This window comes from Pleurodeles waltl, chromosome 6 (genome assembly GCF_031143425.1).
Source record: "Pleurodeles waltl isolate 20211129_DDA chromosome 6, aPleWal1.hap1.20221129, whole genome shotgun sequence".
In the NCBI taxonomy this organism is placed as follows: domain Eukaryota; kingdom Metazoa; phylum Chordata; class Amphibia; order Caudata; family Salamandridae; genus Pleurodeles; species Pleurodeles waltl.
In genome coordinates, this window is record NC_090445.1 from 427,942,388 (window position 1) to 427,966,107 (window position 23,720).

General features: G+C 46.3%; 1 protein-coding gene and 1 long non-coding RNA gene across 2 annotated transcripts in view; one reads left to right on the forward strand and one right to left on the reverse strand.

Moving 5' to 3' along the window:
• Positions 1-8,332, reverse strand: part of LOC138301966 (uncharacterized) — a 44,344-nt gene extending 36,012 nt beyond the window's left edge. Inside the window, exon 1 of the long non-coding RNA XR_011205188.1 lies at positions 8,140-8,332. This is a non-coding gene — a long non-coding RNA (uncharacterized lncRNA). The remainder of the gene's footprint in view (positions 1-8,139) is intronic.
• Positions 8,333-9,144: 812 nt separating this feature from the next.
• BTG2 (BTG anti-proliferation factor 2) lies at positions 9,145-13,114 on the forward strand. The gene is made up of 2 exons (XM_069238437.1): positions 9,145-9,568; positions 11,363-13,114. The coding sequence occupies exons 1-2, from the start codon at positions 9,403-9,405 to the stop codon at positions 11,716-11,718; spliced, it is 522 nt and encodes a 173-aa protein (XP_069094538.1). The 5' UTR covers positions 9,145-9,402; the 3' UTR covers positions 11,719-13,114.
• The last annotated feature ends 10,606 nt before the right edge of the window (positions 13,115-23,720 follow it).

Consider the following 23,720-nt stretch of genomic DNA (forward strand, 5'->3'; position numbering starts at 1 on the left):
TCAGAGACTTGTGATAGGCTCCTTCAGGTGTTGCTAGCCTATCCTCTTTCCTAAGTAGCCAAACCCTCTTTTCTGGCTATTTAGGGTCTCTGTCTCTTGGGATTCCTTAGATAACGAATGCAAGAGCTCAGCCGAGTTCCTCTGCATCTCTCTCTTCACCTTCTAATAAGGAATCGACTGCTGACCGCGCTGGAAGCCTGCAAAACTGCAACAAAGTAGCTAAGACGACTACTGCAACTCTGTAACGCTGATCCTGCCGCCTTCTCGACTGTTTTCCTGTTTGTGCATGCTGTGGGGGTAGTCTGCCTCCTCTCTGCACCAGAAGCTCCGAAGAAATCTCCCGTGGGTCGACGGAATCTTCCCCCTGCAACCGCAGGCACCAAAAAGCTGCATTACCGGTCCCTTGGGTCTCCTCTCAGCACGACGAGCGAGGTCCCTCGAATCCAGCAACTCTGTCCAAGTGACTCCCACAGTCCAGTGACTCTTCAGTCCAAGTTTGGTGGAGGTAAGTCCTTGCCTCACCTCGCTGGGCTGCATTGCTGGGAACCGCGACTTTTGCAGCTACTCCGGCCTCCGTGCACTTCCGGCGGAAATCCTTTGTGCACAGTCCAGCCTGGGTCCACGGCACTCTAACCTGCATTGCACGACCTCCTAAGTTGTTCTCCGGCGACGTGGGCCTTCTTGTGCGACTTCGGGTGAGCACCGTTTCACGCATCCTCGTAGTGCCTGTTTCTAGCACTTCTCTGGGTGCTACCTGCTGCTGAGAGGGCTCCTTGTCTTGCTCGACGTCCCCTCTCTCTCCTGGTCCAATTTGCGACCTCCTGGTCCCTTCAGGGCTACAGCAGCGTCCAAAAACGCTAACTGCACGATTTGCAGCTAGCAAGGCTTGTTGGCGTTCTTTCGGCGGGAAAACACTTCTGCACGACTCTCCACGGCAAGAGGGATCCGTCCACCAAAGGGGAAGTCTCTAGCCCTTTTCGTTCCTGCAGAAACCGCAGCTTCTTCTGTCCAGTAGAAGCTTCTTTGCACCCGCAGCTGGCATTTCCTGGGCATCTGCCCATCTCCGACTTGCTTGTGACTTTTGGACTTGGTCCCCTTGTTCCACAGGTACCCTAGATTGGAAATCCACAGTTGTTGCATTGTTGGTTTGTGTCTTTCCTGCATTATTCCTCTAACACGACTTCTTTGTCCTTAGGGGAACTTTAGTGCACTTTGCACTCACTTTTCAGGGTCTTGGGGAGGGTTATTTTTCTAACTCTCACTATTTTCTAATAGTCCCAGCGACCCTCTACAAGGTCACATAGGTTTGGGGTCCATTCGTGGTTCACATTCCACTTTTGGAGTATATGGTTTGTGTTGCCCCTATCCCTATGTTTCCCCATTGCATCCTATTGTAACTATACATTGTTTGCACTGTTTTCTAAGACTATACTGCATATTTTTGCTATTGTGTATATATATCTTGTGTATATTTCCTATCCTCTCACTGAGGGTACACTCTGAGATACTTTGGCATATTGTCATAAAAATAAAGTACCTTTATTTTTAGTATAACTGTGTATTGTGTTTTCTTATGATATTGTGCATATGACACTAAGTGGTACTGTAGTAGCTTCACACGTCTCCTAGTTCAGCCTGAGCTGCTCTGCTAAGCTACCGTTATCTAACAGCCTAAGCTGCTAGACACCCTATACACTAATAAGGGATAACTGGGCCTGGTGCAAGGTGCAAGTACCCCTTGGTACTCACTACAAGCCAGTCCAGCCTCCTACAGGTGACAGACCAGAACACGGAGTGTGGCAGAGGGACGGGTAAGAAGCACAAGAGGGAGACTATTGGAAAACACATGCACTATCCTAGCGGACTGAAACGAGAATACAAAATTGGCACATGAAAAGTCGAGTAGTGGAAGGACACAGTAATAGGTTCATGCTCCAGGGGGTGGTGAATATACGAAAGTAGAGGAAGGAAAGTGCACACATACTAACGAATAGGAAGAACTAAATGAGCATGTCAGTGAAGCCAACCAATGGTAAGCAGTGGCCGGGCTCTGATCCCACTAACAAAATGTCTTCCTGCAGACAGCGCTTGCCCTATAACCTAAAAATGGCAAACAACGTGGGCGTATCACAACATAACTGAATTGACTCTGTGGTATTTATGGGCTCTTACAAGTTGCGTTATTGAGACAATGAAACACTGTAAACTGAACTTACATCGAACCTGATCTTGAAGGATGAAAGTCTGAAATTTCCCTTTCTGAATTCAAACCAACAACATGTCTGCAGCCTGTGTGTTAATCCAGAAGGCTAACTACCGTTTTTCATACATGACGATTTAATCATGATGTATTTCTGCTAAAAGGAGTCGGGTTTTGTCAAAACTGATTTTACTTTTGCATGTGTTCATTCTTTGAATATTTGTTTAAAACTGAAGCAAGCTGAACAGCAAAATTTTACAAAGCTAGGCATTCAGCACGTAATTAATTGTCTGACCACAATGGTCACTAAAATGTGGAGAGAGAGATTTTGAGAGTTAATGATGGGTTGTGATATGGACAGCCTAGAAAACCATTGGGGTACAACACAAAATGTTGATCCCCTCCCCCAAACAATGCTGTGAGGTATCACGTCAAATTTCTCTTGGATTGTTACATCACAGAAACAAAAAAAACATTATTGGCTGTCCTGAAGATATGTCTTTCGTACATTACACGCGTTGCAGAAGTCTATTTTACATCCAAAAAACCCAAAGTAAGGAGTGTTTAAATTCTGTGCCCTACTTTTCGCAAATGAGCCATCGCCATCATCTCGGGGGTAGAAGAATGAGGTAGGTGGGGGGCCACCCAATGGGGGAAAAGTATGTTATGGGAGACCAAATAGGAGAAACTGAGTAGTCCTGATGTGCAATCTAGAAGGGAGATGAGGACTGATCTTCCAGATCGACGTTACTCAAAGTACGGCCCGCGGGCCGCCAGCGGCCCCACGGACCTACCTTGGCGGCCCGCGAGCCGTACTTTGAGTAACGTGGCTATATAACAACCCAAATGAAATGGTTTGATTTCAGATTTTTAACTTATTTAAAGCATTTTTAAATGTATATTGACCATTTTAGTGAATATTTGAAGTTTTAATAGTGTTGCACTTTGTAATAATTCTTACATTTTATTGTATCTTGTCTCGTCCGTTATTGATTTTCCTCATTGTGATCTTATTTTTCGTTTGTTTTTAATGTGGACCTCCTAGGAGTTCAAAATCATGAAATTAATAAATTAAGCATAACATTAGTTAAGGAACATAGGTGCTGACTGACATTTGTGTCAAGCTGTTGGCGCTGTGTGCAGATGGCGCTGTGTGTGTTACTGGGGTAGGGGTGAGAGCAGATGGCGCTGTGTGTGTGCGCTGTGTGTGTGTTACTGGGGTAGGGGTGTGTGCAGATGGCGCTGTGTGTGTTACTGGGGTAGGGGTGAGAGCAGATGGCGCTGTGTGCAGATGGCACTGTGTGTGTTACTGGGGTAGGGGTGAGTGCTGATGGCGCTGTGTGTGTGCGCTGTGTGTGTGTTACTGGGGTAGGGGTGAGAGCAGATGGCGCTGTGTGCAGATGGCGCTGTGTGTGTTACTGGGGTAGGGGTGAGTGCTGATGGCGCTGTGTGCAGATGGCGCTGTGTGTGTTACTGGGGTAGGGGTGAGAGCAGATGGCGCTGTGTGTGTTACTGGGGTAGGGATGAGTGCTGATGGCGCTGTGTGCAGATGGCGCTGTGTGTGTTACAATGTTTTGAAAAAGGGGGCGGGTGGTTGTTCCCCCTCTAAGCCCCACCCCCTCTAAGCCCCGCCCCCGCCCCGCTGTCACTTCAGTGCGGCCCTCGGCCGCAAACCATACTGCAATTTTGGCCCCCGAGAAAAAGTTTGTGAGTACCCATGTTCCAGATGGTCAGTATAAGAAACCTGCTCCAGTGCGGGGGATGGGGCATAATACACAATACTGCAGCCGTAGCACACGAAGATTCCCAGCAGAGCGGGAAGAAACTACAACCTAGGTCAGGGAAGGATGGAGGAACGGAATGGAAAATGACAGGCTAACTACGGTGGAAGATGCTTGGAAACGGAAAATCCCTGATTTTGGGGAAGGTAAGATGACTGTGAAGATTGGAGTTTGGGGGTGAGAGATGGGAACAGTAAACAGATTTGTCTGTGATGTCTCCTAAAGAGGAGGTGCATATGGAAAAGACGACAGGGCCCAGAAGACAGAAGCGCAGCGAGCATCCGAATGCAGAGAAGGTTCAATTAGAGAAACAAAGTAGGAACCGGTCTAACAATATGGGGTGATTTCGTCCAAGTGAACAAGGTTTGAATCCGGTGTGTACTTCTGTTTAGAGAAGAGTCCTATTAGTTTTGTGATACGCCGAGGAAGATCTTACACCACAAGGATCGTGGCATGGTCGCAGTGGACTGGGTCAATCTTTGGGGACTGTAAGTCCAAAGTGAGAATGAAGTTTAAAATGTTGCCTTCGAAACAGGCAGGATGAGGCCTTTCTATAGTGTGTATATTTCTATCCTTCCTTTCTCCTATTAGAATTTTTTCACTTCTCAGATGTCTACATCAGCACACATATTACTTAAACAGTTTGTATATATTTCTATACAAACGATCTAGACGGTGTAGTTTAGATATGAAACTAAATGCTGTCTATAAAGGCTAGTATGCTTGATATTCCAGTTTGTGTCAGGGCTCAGCAATTTGCCTCTGGCTGGTCTCCGGGAACCTGATGTCCAGGGCCCGCGCCGTTGGCACGCTTTGTTTACCGTTGGCAGACTTTGATCCCCTTCCAATGACGCATGTATCGCAACAGGGAATTGCCGAGGCTTCTTGCAACGGCCACATTTAAGAACCTGGCCCGTCATGGCTCGGCCATGCCAATCGGCCACCCTATCCTTACCCCCAGGGTGTCATTATCCGCTGAGGGACAGGGCGATTTGAGGTTGTGGAGCACGTAAATAGCAATACAGGTAATCCGAGTCTACGGTTAATGAAACAAGCCTAGACCTGAACCAGCAACAGTGGTCCTGATTCTCGAAGCTGTTCATGGGTAAAAGTCAGACTTCTACATGCAAATAGCCTTATTTACGAGTGCAAAAACACTTTTCGAATTCAGGAAAATTATTATGTGCTTGCAAAAATGAATTTACTAATGTAGAATGTTTTGTGTAAGTAAATAGATGAGGCTAAATCAGGGTACTACAAGATGTGAACGCCCTTAGTTTGTGGGTATTCATAAACTTTTCTCCAGCCCTTTCCCTCCTTGGAAAAGATTTAACATTTACTCATATTAAGGACTGGCGTAAATGTTTTCCTAGATAGATAGGGGGAGAAAGCACCTCCCACATGCAGGTGTCAGCATTTTTGTTAGACCAAGTCATATCTTCTGACCCTTTTAGCCCCAGGCATACACTAAAATATGCTTATCACCTCAAATGTATTTAGTATTTTCCCTATATCTCCCCTCCATCCCCGTTCAATTATTTTAAAGTCAATATGTGTTCTGTCCTCTCTTTCTCTCTATGCTATCCATCAGAGATGAAACCTTTCTTCTCTTTACATGACTTCTGGTGCAAACCTCGTGCATCACTGACTGCTATCAAGCATAGATGCTACGACCATAACCTCTCCTTAAATGCCCAATTTGTACACTTTCTCTGGGATGCCACATCTGTTGCAGACCTTGATGTAATCTACAGAAGCACAGTTCTTCTGCACAGAAATGGGAACTGGCACCTAATCTCTAAAGTGAACATTTACTAGCACGATGAGAAGAATCGCAAAGTGAAAATGCTTGCCAGGGATATATGCACTCTAGATGTAGAAATGTGTGGCAAACTAATGGTAATACATCCCTGTATAAATCCTTGCTAACATAGCAAGTGTAAATGGTGGAAAGGCTAACTCGATCACCTCTCTCTTGTGAGGCCAGTAATGGGCACTACAAAGGATACAATGAACGTCTGTTATTTGCAGTGCCTACAAACAAAAAAATAATTATGAAGTGCTATAAAAACTAAGTCATTGCCTGTGAAATAATCATCTCCTGCCCTAGCTCATAGTTTTTTTTTAGGTCGAGCGCACAAGAGCTTTGGCCTGTTGTAAGTGTTGTGGGCTTTTATCCACGCCCACCTCACACCCATCACTTTCACTCGTTCGTGGGCTTGCTTTTCAAAAATCCTCCGTTATCATTGGTAAATGCTTTATGTTTGTCCCTCCTTGGGGTGGTTTTGTTACTGCCTTGCAGACTGACCCTGTTACATGGATAATTGCATGTTTGCCGATATGTTTGACTGTGAGCAAACTTCTTTTTTCTTTTGTGTATCTCATACGCGCTCATGCTCATGGCAGCCACGGCACTTTGAATCGGCTCACTTATATCAACTGTTTTACTTTTTATTTTCAATTTATGTGGCAAGAAAAGTCCAGTTAGGAATTTATAACACCAATAGTTCTGACGGTAGCAAATGCGAGACCCATTGCATGGCAAAAGATTGTTTGTAGAGCCCCTGATATGGAGGCTATTCCGTAGCATTAGTGTAAAGAAGATGTATGTCATGGGTCGCCCTGTCTTCTTTCACAAAAAAACTTCCATTTATCAAAATGGAATGCCTTTTCAGAAAACATCTCTAAATCGGGCCGTTCTCGTCACTTTACTTGAGGCAGAAGGGCCAGTACTGTTAGTCACTAGTAGAGACGGGAAGCCATTTGGGGCAGCTGTTAACGCTTTATAAATGCCCCTTGTTTATTCATTCTATTAGCTGGAGGATGAGTAGTCCCAGAAAGGTTATTTGGCTGAGGACTTCGAGTGTTGCTAGTTTTATGCTCTTCTTGGTTCCTATCTCTCCAAAATACGGTAATCCCTGGTAAGGGTTTAGAAAGAGGTGAATTCTGCACTAAGGCTGGTTTTCTGTTTTTTTTTCTAGAACACGGTCAGGCTGCAATGGTTTCAACGGTCCAGGAGGACAGGGGTTCCAGAGCTGATCACCCAGTTCAGTTTGCTTCCATGTTCGAAGCGGACTCATCTGGTTGATGGAACCACAATTGAATTCGCACTCACGCTGCGTTCCTTGCATATAATCCTTCTTATTTGAGCCATGTCAAAGCATTAGCTTATTTCCAAGTGCACAGGGCGGCCAGTTTTGGAAAAACAAAAAAGGGTACATGTCATTATCCCCCAAAATGACTGGAATGCTGTAGCAGCCGCAGGGCACAGAATGACCTGACAGGGTTGTGCTTTTGTTCCAAGTTTCGATTTGTGTGGCAATAACTGTGACACGCTATATCTGTGGTGTTAAGTTGGTTCCTATTGAATACTGCTAATTCTGCACAGATACACAAGACTCTTCTTAGTGCAGAGTTCCTCTGTGACGTGCTGCATTTAAAAAAATTGCTAGGATAGAGACTGAAAACAAGACTATTCTGGCAAATATGGGATATCTTGTCACCTACACGTAGACCAAGTCAATCTATCTAGTCTGGGTCATGTTGTAAAACGAATCTACTACATTTGGCCTATCTGTCCGTTATGTTGCAGTGCAGCATGCAACTGAGTTGCTGCAATTCACTAACTTTACAACATGTGTACGACTCTCTATGTTCGGTTGTCCCTTCATTTCACCACCACTAAGATAATGTTTAGAAGACGTTTTTTGCCATTCCAATCCTCGTCTGTGAATTCGAGGGACATATGATCTTATCTCGTCCTTCTGCAGGACATTTGTTTCCAGGGAGTGATTTAAAATTTAGCTTGTGTGCAGCAGTATGCTGTCTATCCCAGGATGTGTTGCATCTGTTTCTTTTGGTTTACTCAGACAGGTTTTGGCTTAAACTGGCAGCAGGGCAGATGGACTGCCGCGTCCTTGAACATGCCCGGGATTAAAGCCCAAGATCCTACTACGGATGCCAAGCAGCTGACCCTCTACTATACCGTTCTTGTCGTCAAAACGTAAATCTTACTTCCTCCTCATGCAACAACTCAAGCTCCTATTCAAAACTGCAGCTCGATTTTTACATCCAACGATTGTCCCCCTCGCTTGAGCTTCGTCAGACCAGCTGCCCATACCAATAGCCGTCCTCTTGCCCGTCACCCCCACGCCCTACCTTCTTCATACTTGCAGATCTGTCCGTTGTCCACAGGCAGCAGCAACACGGGCCAAGGCGTTACTGAACCTTCCACTCTGCTTCTTAGCGGCTAATCATCCCTCGTACAGAGCGTACCTCGCTCTCCCCAGGTACACCTATTTCACACCACTATTACCAGATATCTTCATGTTATAAATTACGAAGAGTTATGTTGTGGTGTGACTCTAACTGTGATGTGCCTAATGGATTCTTGGGTACATCACAGAGAATGTCTGCAACCAGGCAACATGGGAAGTTGGAAGAACAGTAAAGGAAACAGTAAAAAGACTGCCAAACTAAAGGAATATAAAGGGATAACAGAGAATTACAGGTATCAGTGGGTATAAAACAATTAGAATTTAAAAAAAAAGAACTTTTCAAGTTACAGCCCTAGGATTTCGTCCAAACGTGTTTGTGGGTGTGTTAGTTCACTGAGACCAACTAAAGGAAACGAAGACCACATCTCCCAGAATGCATTAGGTTGTCAAGTCATGGAAACGGTGTCTTTAATGACACCTCAATCCCTATTGGTTGTAAACTTTGCTGCATTTCTTTCCCACCAACAATCCCCAGCTCGGGGCAGAGTGCGCTTCTCTTGTCGTTTCAAGTGGGAGTTTTCTCATGCGGCAGTTTCATACCTGCACACAAGTTCCATCCCTTCCCTAGGTGTTACCCGCCCTCTTCCTGCTGCATCCCTTTTAACTTTAGAGCTTCCACCCCCTCTCCTGCGGCAGTTGCCTCCTCTTCTTCACCTACAACCTCCATCGGCTCTCACCCCTCCTCCTCGGCTTCCTATTAATAGGCCTTTACATCTGTTGCTCCAGACTTTCCCAGCGCTTACGTCACTGTTGTCAAGTCTTCTCGGCTGCCTTCGGGGGGGTGGGGCTTCCGCCCTCCACAGGATGCGCACTCTGATTGGTTACGCGAGGCAGGAGCGTAGCGCGTGAGACGGCATAAAATACGCCGGCGCAGAGCGGAGAGCCCAGATAAGCCGCGGGACTGTAGGATCCGAGCAAGGACCAGCGGGCCTGGGAGGGGCTGCAGTCCGATCTGTACCAAACAACACAGACCCCGGCAACAAGGAGGCCGTATTCCACTTACAGTGCTGTCCAAGAAAAGCTACTCTAAATTCACATTACTCCGCCCTCCTTGGCTCTACCCAGAGTCCCTAACGTTCCAAGGACCCCGAAACGACGCAATTAGCTGACATTCTGCCCCCACGGATCTACAGGAGCCTCCGTCATGCCGCAGGACCCCGCCGCCGCCTCCAACCAGTCCGCCGCCCTCTTGTCACCTGGGCGCCCGGAGATCACTGCTGCCGCCGGCTTCCTGTCCTCGTTGCTTCGCGGTCGAGTGAGCGAGAGCCGTCTGCGGGGCTTTGGAGGGGCTATGGCCGAGGCGCTAGCAGGTGAGCACTGAATCTCCACCTTTACTTTATACTCCATGACCTTAAAGGAAGATGTCCCTCTCTCTCTTGGGCGTAAGAGTGAGGAATACGGACTTAAACCGCTGGCATACTACACAAGGGAAGAGCCTCGCAGTGGTAGAATACCCGATGATAGTCCCTATCCCTTAACACTGATACCCCCCCCCCCCTCCTTCGAAACCCGCAACTACTGCGAACTTCTAAGAAAATTTACATTCTTTCACCCCCCCAAACAATAGCACACACGTAGGACAGGCCCAAATTGATGTGCACCCAGCGAGAAGTAATCACAATAATGCTCAGTTTGTGCGAACAAAGAGGCCAGTACTGTGCACCTCGTTAAGAGAAGCCGCATAAAGTACAGCTCCGACCTACCGCCATTATAGACAGTGCAGACTGGCACAAGTGACAAAGGCCTTAACTCAAAGGCTTCTCCGTAACCGTTTAAAGCCTAGGAAGTTAAAGCCTTATGATGGTGGCCGTAAATGGGACCTTAAGAACATCCGATACACATACGTACATGGGAGGTATGGTATGCCCTGTATCCTTGACACATATAGACTTAATTATTACAACAAATCCAATGGTAAACACGACCATGTTGCAAGCCCCCGCGACCCGTCTAGTCTACACTCATAAGAAAAGGCTATGGAACACTGATGCCCCAAATCACGACTCGCTGTGGATCCCGTGCCATAGTCGCACGCTTCGTGTCGCAACTGGTACTGTACACGCCAACACTACTGTGGATTACTCCTCCCGTCCAATGTCAATGGGAACGGGCTGTTAAGCGGTCACTAACTCAGATAGGATGGTATTCCTGTTGGCAATACTGTGCCACTTTAACTCACTCTAAACGCCTCCATAACCTATCTTGTATCATACACGGTCACAACGGGTAACATGGCCACTGTGCACTAAAGTCCGCAAATCAAACGTCATGCGGCCATCTTATCGCATATCCACAAAATACACTACTGTTCCTACTACCACTTTATTGCATACAAAATGATTTATTGTTGCTATGAATCAACAGTGCACCACTCTTGGCTAATGCACGGCACACATTACTGTGCCAATCACCGCCAGCCATACTGATTGTAATAATGTCCAGTCAACCTCTGCGCCCCACCCTCCCTCCCTCCCAAATCCTACAGTTTTCCATATCAGTAACATTCGGGTTTATTCACAATGTTCTGGAAAGGGCTCGACCATAGCTGGTCACTTCATGGATGTGTTGTCTTTATCGAATGTGCTGGGTTTCCTGGAAGTGGGGCGTCATAGAAGGGCCATGTAGGCTGGTTAAAAAAAAAATGCGGTTTTCTTTGTAGTGCTAGTGTGTAGCAAACCTCTGCTGGTTGGTACCACACAACGTATTAGAGCTGGAATGGGACAAAGGTGGGAATGGTCTCGCGGAGACTAGTGTGTAAGCCCTAGTTTTCTGTTGTACTACTGGTGATTCCGGTGTCCAAAGCAGTGCCCCGAGGAGCGCAGGGGCCATTTTGATTTCTGGCGAGGTAGATAGTTCTTTCTTTACCGTATCCAGCTCCGAATGCCGTGACTCAATATTAATACATTTATATGAATAAGTCGTTTTTACCCATGGATTACCATACCTAGTCGAGAGATACTCGTGATTTTCAATTACAATGGACACTAGCGGGTACCTCTGGCCTGACTCGGGAGGATCTGTGGCGATGGTGATTAATGTCCGCGTAGGGCGTGATAATTAAATGCACAGTGCCTTGTATTAATGAACGGTTGTTTTTGTTTCAGAGCACTATAAACACCACTGGTTTCCAGAGAAGCCCTGCAAAGGATCCGGATATCGCTGCATTCGCATCAACCACAAGATGGACCCCATCATCGGGAAAGTGGCGAGTCGGATCGGCCTCACCAGCCAGCAGCTCTTCGCGCTGCTGCCCCGAGAGCTCACGCTGTGGGTGGACCCCTTCGAGGTGTCTTATCGGATCGGGGAGGACGGTTCTATCTGTGTGCTGTACGAGGCGGCAGCCCTCCCTCCGGTGCCCCAGGCCCCCTCTTCCACCTTCCCTTTACTGACGTGTAAGGAGGAGATAATGATGGGGCGCACGAGCCCGCCCAAGAACTACATGTTAACTGCAGCTAGCTAACGCCCCCATGGTTGTGTCCAAGCCAGGGGGGTGAGGTGGGGCGTACCGATACCTCACTCTAGGACCTATATCATAAAGAGCAAGTCACTGGAGAAAAGAGCAACACCCAAAACCAAACGGGGTGGGTGGAGTTGTATTATGGGTGGGGGGAGGGGGGGGATAAGGGTAGCGTATGAGAGGCCTTGCTTCTTGAGTGTGCCTGAAGCTAAATGAACCTGTGGATGCGTTTGGTTAATGTGAGGGGCGAGGTAGCGGGGTATGATGGGAGGGAGGATATTGCACTTCAAAGATTGTCGGGTTTCAAGCCTGGCCTGACCAAGAATCCACTGAGTTCCCATTATTGGGGTCCAGTTACTGCCTGTTTACTACGGCTTGTGGCCTTCTACCAAATCCTCCCAGCACTACGCTGCCTCTTTTTGTGGGGTTTTGAATAAATACAGCACTTTCGGCCTTGCATTTCAACTTCATTGTAGCACAGAAGGGAGTGGGATGTTTCTTCCCCCCCTTCGAATTCTTGGGTTCTGGGACCCTTATTTTGTGCTGTTGACAACATATCAGGAACGATTGTCACAAACATGAGCCCCAGAATTCAGATAATTCCAGACCTGAAGTAACCAGAGATGTGGCCAACCATTGAAGTCTACATACACCCTACAACCCCCACCAGTAAAACATTCCCTGAAGTGTCGCTACACTATTCCTACGACGCCTTACGTGTGAATTTAATCGTGTTAGACCTCCACAGGTCCACTGTGCAATATTTTAGGTTCTGGGCTTAGGCCTGGAGTCCTGCCTTTGTACCTCTCGTCCAAAATGTGACCATGCCTAGGACTCGCATCAGCTAAGAGGGAGGAGCCACTCATGTTTGGAAGGAGTGTATTATGCGGCAGCTCAGGCCTGGCTCCAGTGGCCTCTATCCTTAATGGCGAACTCGACTGCCTTGAATTTCTTTTTGCCCTACTCGGGTGCGTGCCACTGCCCGGGCATGTTCCATCTCCCAGTCGTGCGCCACCTCCCTCTGTGCACTCGCTGCTGCTGTCCTTGGCATGGGTCAAGTGTTTCATTTCAATCCAACCCAGGGCCCATTTATCTGCAATTCTCAGAAGCTGTGAATTACCGTTCTCGAGTTGCCTTCTACACTGACGCGGCCTGGGGTTGAGGAGCCGTGACGCATCACCAAATGCTGCTTATCGTGTTTATTTTTTGACCTTACATGTATTGCTAAATTGGGCTGCTGAGCAGTCTGCTTATTTGTATTTTGGTGAACATTCTAGACTACAGTGTTTTTGTAAGGGCAGAGGGGAAAGCTGCGTGAATGATTTTATATGAAATGTACAGTTCTTGACAAATGTACAGTTTTGTTACCCTGTTGTAATAAAAATGTAGCACTACTTGATGAGCAGGTTGGTCTCCTTGTGAACCGTGGATGAAAACTAATGTTGGGTGTAACAGTGTTGGGGGGGGGGGGGGGGGAAGAAATGTCAGCACAGCACCTGGTCTCATGAGTCAGTTCTGTTACTCTACGGATTCCTGACCTACTTTCACGTTTCTAGCTCCCTTGTTAGAACATATGACGTAAAGAGACCACTTCCCGTAACGCCCTTTAAAGTGGGGACTGTACGTATATTGGCGTTTAGTATAACAAACGGGTCTCCTCCAGGCCCATCAAAAGTAACTAACTCCGCATCTGTAGAAAGAATACTAGGAGGAGGGTGCTTTGTACCCGCTGGTTGGATATGTTTGTAGAGAGGCCATTTTAAAGTGTGTGCAGCCATTTTAAATCTGTCAGCTGTTGTGCCACCCCCATTCTCCCCAAGTAACCTCGCACAGGCATTAACACTTCTGCAGTGACTTTTGCAGTAGTTCAATAGCTAGCCTTAAAATTGTTAAAAAAAAAAATTCATGGCGCGTGTGCGGGGTTCACCATGCGGATACTTACATCGAGAAAAGGACGTGGAGCTCACAGCATGTGCTGAAGTACTTTACACAGTTTTCTAATAAGGTGCTGAAAGGATATTTTTAGTATCTAGTGTTTTATACACCTGCAGTTACTGACAGAAAACTGAGGCAGGGCGTTCTTTGCCACGGCTTGGCTCCATTTGACGAGCGAATTCCCGTGTAACTGTCTGTGCCATTGAGGCCTATACTAAGTTCGGGACCTTAACTGTGCACATTAGTAAGTCTCATATTCCAAGTAAAGGATACCTTGCTCCTGCCTCCTTCAGACGTTTCAAATTACACCGATAATGTTTGCCTGACTGCTGGTTCAGCACAACCATCAACCTTTTAATACGTGTTCATCTGGTGCTCAGTTTCCGCTCCCATCTGCTTCATTTAGCCTTGTTTATGTCATACATGCTCGTAAGGCAGACGAGTTACTATAGTATTTATATAGCGCTTACTACTCCTGACGAGGCGTCTGAGTGCTTTTCGGCGAGTAGCACACTACTCTGAAACCCAACAAGAATTAGTGATGGATTAGTATCAGGAAATATGAGTACAGTTTTAGTATTATTATGAGTTAATTTGAGCCGCAGATATGAGAGTTTGTTAGTTAGATTGACTGGGGCAATGGAGGGGTGGAGGAGGAAAGAAATCCAGAAGTGTTAAATGGGAGTATATCACTCAATTACTCAACCCAAAGGCTTGGGATGAGTAAAGGGGGATGGAGGAGGGAAGTCTGTGGAAGGGTTAGGGAGATCATAGTAGCAGGGTGAGATAAATGAGGGAGAATTTAGTAGGGTTGTGTGGGAGGTCATGGTAGTAGAGTGAGGTTTGGTGAGTTAGATGTGGAAGCAGGGAAAGGCTTAGGCAGAGTTATTTAGGAGATAAAAGTAGTAGAAAGGATTTGGGGTGAGTCACAGTGGGAATGGAGGATAGTTTGACAGACATGACATAATGGGTAGATAAGTGTGATAAGACAAGAGTAGGGATTCATAGATATCTAGTATAACAACCCACCCAGGAGCCATGCAATGACCCACGAACACGCCAAGCACAGAAACAACATATACACATACACCCATGAATACACACATATATGTACATCCAATACATAACTAGAACCATGGGTAAATACACTTAGTCAAACAGGTTTAAAGTATGTGTTTTTTATTGTTATGGCATAGTGATACATATTTTCATCCAGTACATGTTTATTTCTCCCCAGAAAAGCTTTACTGCGTAAATGCGCATTTCTGTGATCTACTTACCTCACTGTGAACTGTCATATCTCAAACAGTACTTTCCTAATTCTGAAAGATTTTTGGGTGTCAACATGTGCGAGCTAGTTTAGGGGTAGAAAGGAAATGCAAAATGTTGCTTGTGAAGGCCATGGAAAGTGCCACCCATCTTCAGTTCTTATTAGTTGAAAGTTTCCACATAGGCAAGCAAGACTGCCCCCATGATATTATAGAAATGAATGTGACTGCCTGCGCAATCGTGAAGACTTGTCGCATAGTGTACAATTGCACACTTAAAATAGCGTCACGTTTTCCAAATCGCGCTTTTTATTCTTTTTGTTATGGGAAAGTATTTCACCCCGACCAAGTGTGGTCGTGTTCAATTCCCACTGTGGAAAGGGGTTTCCTTCGGTCGTTGATGGGGGTGAGATCGTCATCTGTGGTGTGTATTTTTTTTTTTTTTTTTTATGGGATGAATCGTGGCAACTTTGCGACTGTCCACGCATTAGAGTTTGCAGGTCTTTGCAAACTGTCCAGGGCATTGATACTCAAAGTACGGCCCGGGGGGCGCATGCGGCCCCTCTGACCTTTAAATGTGGCCCCCAGGTCAAAAGCGGCACTGGGCTACCATTTTCTTGAATCAGCACTAACATTAAGGAAGAAGTTAAATAAAGAAACAAGCCTTTATGTAAAGGTTAACTGAAGTTAAAGAAAAGAAGTAACTAGGTTATCCTGCACGGTTTAACTTCAGAAACACCTTAATTTTTAAAGACCTCTTGCATCAAAAATATGATAAAATCTATTTAAAATTCAGAAAGTGTATTTCATTAAGATATATTCCGTTTCACCTTCGTACATCACGTTATTTTTTTTAAGCAATAGTTTTCAAACATGAATTTACATTCATTTTTTCCCCACCCTAACAGTGTCAATAGTGAGCTAAGATGCAAGTCACTTGTTAAGTGCACTCCTTGGGCTGGGTTCCTCTTATACACAAACAACATTATAGCTTATTAAATCAAACACAGGAGAAGGTTTTGCACATCTTGAAGTCATGTATGTCTGCATCCTTTTATATGTGACAATGAAGGGGGAATAAGGGAAAGTGGAACAAAACAATTGCCTAGGATCACACAATTTGGTAAAGTGGGGGAAACCGATTAATTCCAGGTGTTCTGGTTTCACATTGTGCAGTTCAGCGGCTGTATATGCTTTGCTTCCAGTACACCCACCTTACTGGCACCACCCCGTGGAACTTTCTCCTCCTGAGTGCCACGCTGCTAGCATTAATGCGGCTCTCGGTCACATCATAGACGAAACATTTTGGCCCCCGGGAAAATGTTTGTCCGTACCCATGGTTCAGGGTATCCAAGCCCTGGATTGCCTTCATCCTGGACCTGGGTTTAGGATTTACACAAGAGATGGATGTGCTGCACCGTGACAGAGAAAAGAGTGGGTGAAGGAGACGATAATGCGCCTTTATAAAAGTGCAAATCCTCCATTTTGAGCATCGGCTCTGATTTGCAATCTTAAAATAAGCCTTTACCGTGTGTATATAGATTTCTTTTTTTGGGGGGGGGGGGTACTGTAAGACTTTGTTGCGACTGCCTTACTGGTCCTAGGCCTCTACCATTTTCCAGAGTTCTTCTGCCATCGGCTCGATGTAAATATTTACTCCTGCTCAGTGGTATAGTCACTCTTGTCATTTTCTATATTCCTATACCATGCCACATCCTTGAGCACTGATAGCTTTATGCATATACACTTAAATAAATGTCTAAATATAAAGTGGCTGTGCTTAAATGGTTTCCTGCCTGTTTGACCGATTACGCCTGCAGATTTATTGTATGTCTAATTTAGGTATGAACAGTGTAGCTGTCTACAGATAGTTACCAGTTGATCTCAAAATCACTTTAGAATAGACTTAGGCTCGATTTATAGGATTGCTAATGGTGCTTAATTTGAGCCGTGGTTGCAGGTGGGTCCATCAGTACACATTTTGAGGGGCCAACATGTTTTTCTTCATCAGACTTTGCGCAAGAGCAATACACAAGGGAGGAATGAGACAGTGAGACACTTAAAAAAGCCATAACAAGGGGCGGTGGCTGGGATGAACAAAGAACGTGCAGAGTAGTGTGTGTGGTGCTGGATTTCAGAACAGAATCGAGACTACTCAGCCTTAGTGTTCGGCACACTGGCATTCAACAGCACCGGCCATGGACTTATGTGCAAACCTTGTGGCTTGCACATAGGCCCATATTTATGCTTGCATGAAAGTATGGTGCCATTCCCAGATGCTGTCCGGGTGCCATATTAATGGAATGGTGCCAGCCGGCGCTAAGCCCCGTTAGTGTCCTTGGAAAGGACACTAACAGGGCCGGGGAGGCGTAGGGGGAACCGGGGCTTGTGCACCAAATTATGGTGCTACACTATTTAGAGGGAAAAAATTGCCTTTAAGCAGAGTAGTGCCATTTTCTGGTGCACATGGACATGGCTCCTGGCTTAGTAAAGACAGGAGCCATGCCCACAACCCCAATGGCCATGCCAGGGGGCCAAATGTCCCTTGGGCATGATCATTGGGCTAGTGGCATGCAAGTCAGGGGCCCGAGTGGTGTTGGGCAAAAAAAAAAAAAAAAAAGATTTACCTTGGAGGGGTGCCCTCCTGATGTGGGTGGGGGTGTCCCTGGGGACAGGGAAGGGCACCTGTGGGCAATTTCCATGGTCTCTGACCATGGAAATCTGCCTACACCTTACGCCTGCCCAGACCCATGTGTTAAATAATGGCGCTAAGCAAGCTTAGCACCGTTATTTAAGGCCCCTATCCACCCGTGTTGGATTTTAGCACAGGGGATAAATATGGTGCAATGGCCATATTATCCTTTTCTGGAAAGGAACACCAACTTTGCATCTCACTGACGCAAGGTAGGTCTTTCCCCCCCCCCCCCCGAAAACAATGTAAATTCTACAACTTTGGCGCTAGACGTGTCTAGTGCCAAAGTATAATTATGGCGTTTGTTTTGCGCTGAATTGGCGCAATTTTTTTTGTTGCTAATTCAGCACAAACTAAGTATAAATATGGCCCCCATTTTCTTACAAATCAAGTATGAATTGATTACAATTCTTGTACTGTTCATTTGGTGCATCATTCTCTCCTTTCAGGAGCATGCACGAGGGACGATTTTGCATCTGCAAAGTACTTTTAACAGTACCGTCGCACTCACTTCCCGTAATCATTACTTGCATACAGTAAGCAGGGCTTTTCCTGTTGGCAAAGCGAATTTGACTTGCATTTGTTGGCAGATTAAAACCAGACTTTTTTTTTTTTTTTTTTCCTGCCACTGTTTGTTTACATTTTTCCCTGTTTGGTTTTTGGCCTTCGGCAAGGCCAGCAAGAAGCCATTCATCACCGGGTGATCAAATCAATTTCCAACCAGTTTCCTTGATGTTTACATTTTAGACTCTCATAAAATAAAACAACTGTGAAGTTAGTGGAGGTCTTAAACCTTCACAACAGCCCAGTTGAGGAAGGGGTGTGAATTTGCCACCAGTTTTCCCACTTCAGGAGGCCCGTTGTGCAGCCTCCACTGCCAAAAGGGTAGGGGGCAGTGGCCCCAAGGGCGGCGCCCCCTCTGCTCTCCCTCCTGCTTGTTGGAGCTGGCAGAGGCTAGCTGAGGAACATTCTGTCCTATGTGTAAAACCTGAAGGTTATGTTGTCGCCCACTGGTAACCCGGTTTGATGTGCTCAGAGAAAAACACGCCTTATTACGCACATTTTTTGGGCATGCAATAATCTTATAATAATGACGACAGTCACCCTGATGTGTCACGAGCACGTTGTCGTGGTATGTACCAAAGTCTCCTGAGGACATGTAGGTTGCCGCCTGACCTTAGTTTCAGAGATGCTTGCAGGTTCATGTTGTTCAGTCTTGCTTTAATGCTCATCGGTGCCACCCAAATTTAGCAGCTGCTACCACACAACTAACACGAAATGCCACATTCCACCGCTCTTACCCCAGCCTTGCAGACACACTATAGCTCCTTCCGTTTAAAAAACGAGACGGCTCAGTCCATTCAAGAGTGAGCTCTGTATGTTTGCGTGGTACTTCCTGGTTGCCTTGGCTGAACCTCCGTGATACTTTAACAACAACAAAAAAATCCAATGTAGAACCTCAATTATGTTCTTCAAGGAGCTGGGCGGCAGCGTTCACCTGGCCTGCAAAATACGGACCTGTGCTTTCCTTGGCCGTTAAACTTTACCTGTTTCCTCTTTTTCTTTTTTTTTTTCTTCAAAACCACACATATGTGGTGCAAACCATGCCTGCCTATAGTCTGTTGTTCTTGAGCAGGTGTCTGACAGCGTTTTGGCAGTGGGGGTGGAGGGGGCAACTGAACTTGGTCCTGCCGCCCACCTCCGCCCCCAAAAACAAAGTACATCTGGACTCACTCAGGAGCTCTCAGTCCAGGTTACTGTGCTAAGGGTGCCCCCTGGAGCTTTCGGGGGTGGAGGGGGCGCCGCAGAGGCCTTTGCTATGCCACTAGTTAATTGTTTGATAGTCACAGTAAACCACCCAGCCAGATTCCTCTACCTGCTACTGTGCATATGTCTGTTGGTGGAGTCAGTAGTGGAACCCCATTCTGCCACAGTCCGAGGCAGACACCCGTAATTACCCTCTCCACCCCATCAACCATTGCACTTAGCTTCAAAATAACACTGATAAGAGACCTGGCTGAAAGTATACATCCAAACAGTTACTGTAGTAACTCTGATCAATCATAAACCTTTCCTCCAGTGAAAATACCATTGCTGTCATTTATATGGACCCTTGTTGAATTCGAAAGCTTTTTAAATTGGTATACAGCGCTTGGGTCTTTGCCAAGTACATTTCAGAATTAAACATTTTTTTTTTTAAAGGGAATATTTTTGTGATAAAGGATTTGGATATGTGGAAACAGGTACATATTCATTAAAGAATAAATATTTTGGTGACTTAAGGATTTCTGACCCATCCAGGTTCACTCTCAGGTTCCTGATTCTCATCAATAACCTTCAGAAAGGTTATGTCTGCCTTATCATTATAGAGTTTCAGGCAGTTAACATGAATCACCCTCTTGGCTGTCCTGCTGGTACTCAGGCCCACCAAGTAGGTGAACTGACTCTTCTTTTCCAGGACTGGGTAAGGGCCACTCCATCTGTCCTGGGTGCCACAGGCTCCAGAACCCAGACTTTCTCTCCTGGCTGGTATTCTACCAGTGCAGCCTTTTGGTCATACTACAACTTCTGGAGTTGTCGGCTGGCCTCAAGGTATTTGGATACCTTTTCTATGTATTCAGCCTTCCTAGAGCAGAGGCCAAGCATACAGTCCACCACATCTTGTTTAGGCGCATGGAGATGTCTCTCCCAGCATTTTTTAACAAGTGCCAGTGCTCCCCTTACAGGATGGCCAAACAGAAGCTCAAAGAGGGAAATCCCTTCTCCCTTCTGTGGAACCTCTGTAGGTGAAAAGCAGGAATGGCAGGTGGACATTCCATCTCCTTTTGATTTTTTCAGGGAGCCCCATGGTCATGCCCTTCAGTGTTGTGTTAAATCTCTCAACAAGTCAATTGGTTTGTGGATGGTACGGTGTGATGAATTTGTAAGTCACCCCACACTCATTCCACATGTGTTTCAGGTAAGCTGTCATGAAGTTTGTATCTGTCAAAAACCACCCCTTTAGGAAAACCCACTCTGGCAAAAATATCAATCAGGACCTTGGCTAATGCAGGAGCTGTAGTAGACCTAGGGGGGAATTGCTTCAGGGTATCTGGTAGCATGATCAACTACTACCAGTGTGTACTGGTTCCCTGAGGCTGTGGGTGGTTCAAGTGGACCCACAATGTCCACACCAATGCTTTCAAAGGGTACCACCACCACTACTGGAAGTGGGATGGGGGGAGGGGTCCTTTGGGTGGCCACCTTTCTTGCTACTGGCTTGACATGTGACACAGGAGCTGAAAAACTCCTTCACTTTCTGGGACATATTGGGCCAATAAAAGTGGTTTACAAGTCTGCTCCACATTTTGGTTTGTCCCAAATGCCCAGCTAGGGTCATGTCATAGGCCAAAGTGAGGATAAACTCTCAACTCCTGAGGCACTACCACTCTCCTAGGGCACCAGGTTTGCCGTCTCTGGCTCCAGTGTAAAGAAGTCCATCCTCCTAATAGACCCTGTGGGAGCCACTGATATCTCCCTCCTCCAGTGCAGCAGCTTACTGCCTAGGGCCTTTAAGAGTGGGACAAGTCTTTTGTCCCTGGCACAGGTGTTCCCTTGAGGGCCCCCCTGGGCCCAAGAGCTCCACCTGTTAAGGGTCCAGATCCAGGGACTCAGTTCCCTCAGGGGATAAGACATTTTCCTGGGAAGAGAGGTCTTGTTTCCTTTACTGTTCAGCGGCTGATCCCTCAGTCATCTTACCGTTTCTCTTGGAAGGCTGGACCATTATTCCAGGTTCCAACACTTCTTTTTCACCCTGTGCTCTGCTTTGTGCTCTTGTTTCCATACACACCAGTTCAGGGATTACCGGCATGGCTGCATGGGTTTTGAGCTCTACATCAGCCCAAGCTGAGGACTCCAGATCGTTCCCTAGAAAGCATTCCACTGAAATTGCAGAAGAGACCACTACCTGTTTCAGACCAGTAACCCCTTCCCCATTCTAAAGTCACCATAGCCATGTGATGGACTTTAGTCTCATTGTCAGCATTGGCAACAGGATATGTTTGTCGAGCCAAATACTGTCTTGCTTTGTCACCATGGTGACACTGGTATCCCTTTGTCCCATTGATTAAGAGTTGCTGCCTGTATTTGTGCATGTTAGGCGGCCAGGCAGCCAATGTGGTTATATCCACCCACCCTCAGAGACTAGAATAGCTTCAGTGTGAACCCTGATTTGCTCTGGGCACACTGTTGATCCCACCTGGAGACTGGCTATTCCAGTACTAACTGGAGTAGTGCTAGTGGAATTTTTCTTGGAACAGGTCATGTCTCTAGTTTGGTGTCTATGCTGTTTACAGTTGTGACACCAGGCCTTCTTGGGATCAAAGTTTTTACCCTCATACCCATTTGTGGACTGTGAAGAGGCTCTGGGCCCACCCTCCTGAGCAGGTTTTTGGAGCCCTTGTGAAGACTTTGTTTTTGTCGTTAGGTGTCTCATCACCCTTCCTCTGGGAAGGCTTTGTGACCCCTTTCTTTTGGTCACCCTCTGGTGGAAGTCTCTTCATTGAGGCTGTCCCCAATGTTCTCAGAGGAGCTGGACGTTCCTGTGGAAGATCCAGTGAGTACTGTCCTTGGAGACCGGGGTCTTGAGACCCTGGTCTCCTTAGTTAGGTGAGGAGGGGAAGGTAATTCTCCTCATCTCTAACATCTTCCCTGTCTGAGTGGAGTTTTTACTCCTCTGCAGGGTGGTTCCTGGTGTACTCTACCAAGAGCTCCTGGAGCTTGACCTTGGTAGGGTTGGAACCTGTTTTAATCTTTTTCATCTTACAGAGGGATCTTAACTCTGCCATCCCTAGATGGAGGTAAGGGGTGAGGTTGAGTTCCACAAACGTTTCCTCTGAGCTGCTCATTATGTTACAAAAAGTTGGGATTACTTTTTGGAAATTAAAAATTACTTCTAGTAACTAAATCATAACTTAAAAATAACTTTTAAATCTAAAAAGAGATGCTAAAGGGATTTAACTAAGCCCTAGCAGGACTTAACATTTTTTAGAAAAATATGCCAAATTCAAAGCAAAAAGTGGGAAAGTGCCTAATGTGAATACCTACATCTTATCAATCTCTGGTGCTGATAGTTATGCCTTAGCACAGTTGCACTAATAGCAGGAAACTAAAACATTGTCTTAACTAAAAACTATACAGCCATCTTGGAAAGATATCATTAAATAATTGAGCCAAAACAGAGCAAGCTAAGTAGGGTAAAATTCACTGGGTGACGGGGGCACAGACCTGCAAGCCAGAAGACGAAGCTAACTCCTGTTTCCCATTTAAAACAAGATAGGATTCACTACAATTCAAGTTGTAGGTAAGTACTTCAGTAGATTTGTATTTCATACATGTATCAACAGTACTTTGTTTTGAAATCAATAAGTTATACAGTTTTTGAAATATTGGCAATAATATGTTTTTAAAATGGACACTGCAATTTTCAGAAACAGTTCCTGGGGGGAAGAAAAGTTAGATCGATTTACAGGTATGTACAACACTTACCGCTCTGATTTCCAGGGTCTAGGAAGTCCACAGGTTGGGGTTCAAGTTAACTCCAAACACTCACCACCAGCAACACAGGGCCTGCCAGATGCAGAGGTCAAACTGTAGGCAAAATTAACATGGGCTTCTATGGAGACTGGGAGCACTCGGTTTCAGATCTGCAGGCAGGTAAGTACCCGTGACTTTGGAGGACATAACTGGGGGGTTTAGAGGAACACTGGGGGGGGGGGGCACAGGTAGGCACTTAACATACACCCTCAGAGGCACTGAGGCGGCCGGGTGCAGGGTGCAAACAAGGGGTCTCCAATGATTCTCTATGAGGGGAACTCGGGGTCACTCAGAGGATGCAGGCGAGGTCCAGGGGGTCGTCTCTGCAAACCACCAGTTGTACTGGGAGGAGGGCCGCTTGCTGAATGTTGCCGCGCCAGGTGTCAGTTTCTCCATGGCCTGGGGGCTGTGGGTGCAGTGGGTCTTTAGGTGTCGGATATCTTCATCCGGAGCTTTCGCGGTCAGGGGGGTCCTCAGGATTCCCTCTGCAGGTGTCATCGAGGAGGGGTGGAGAGGTCAACCCAGAGTGGGCACTT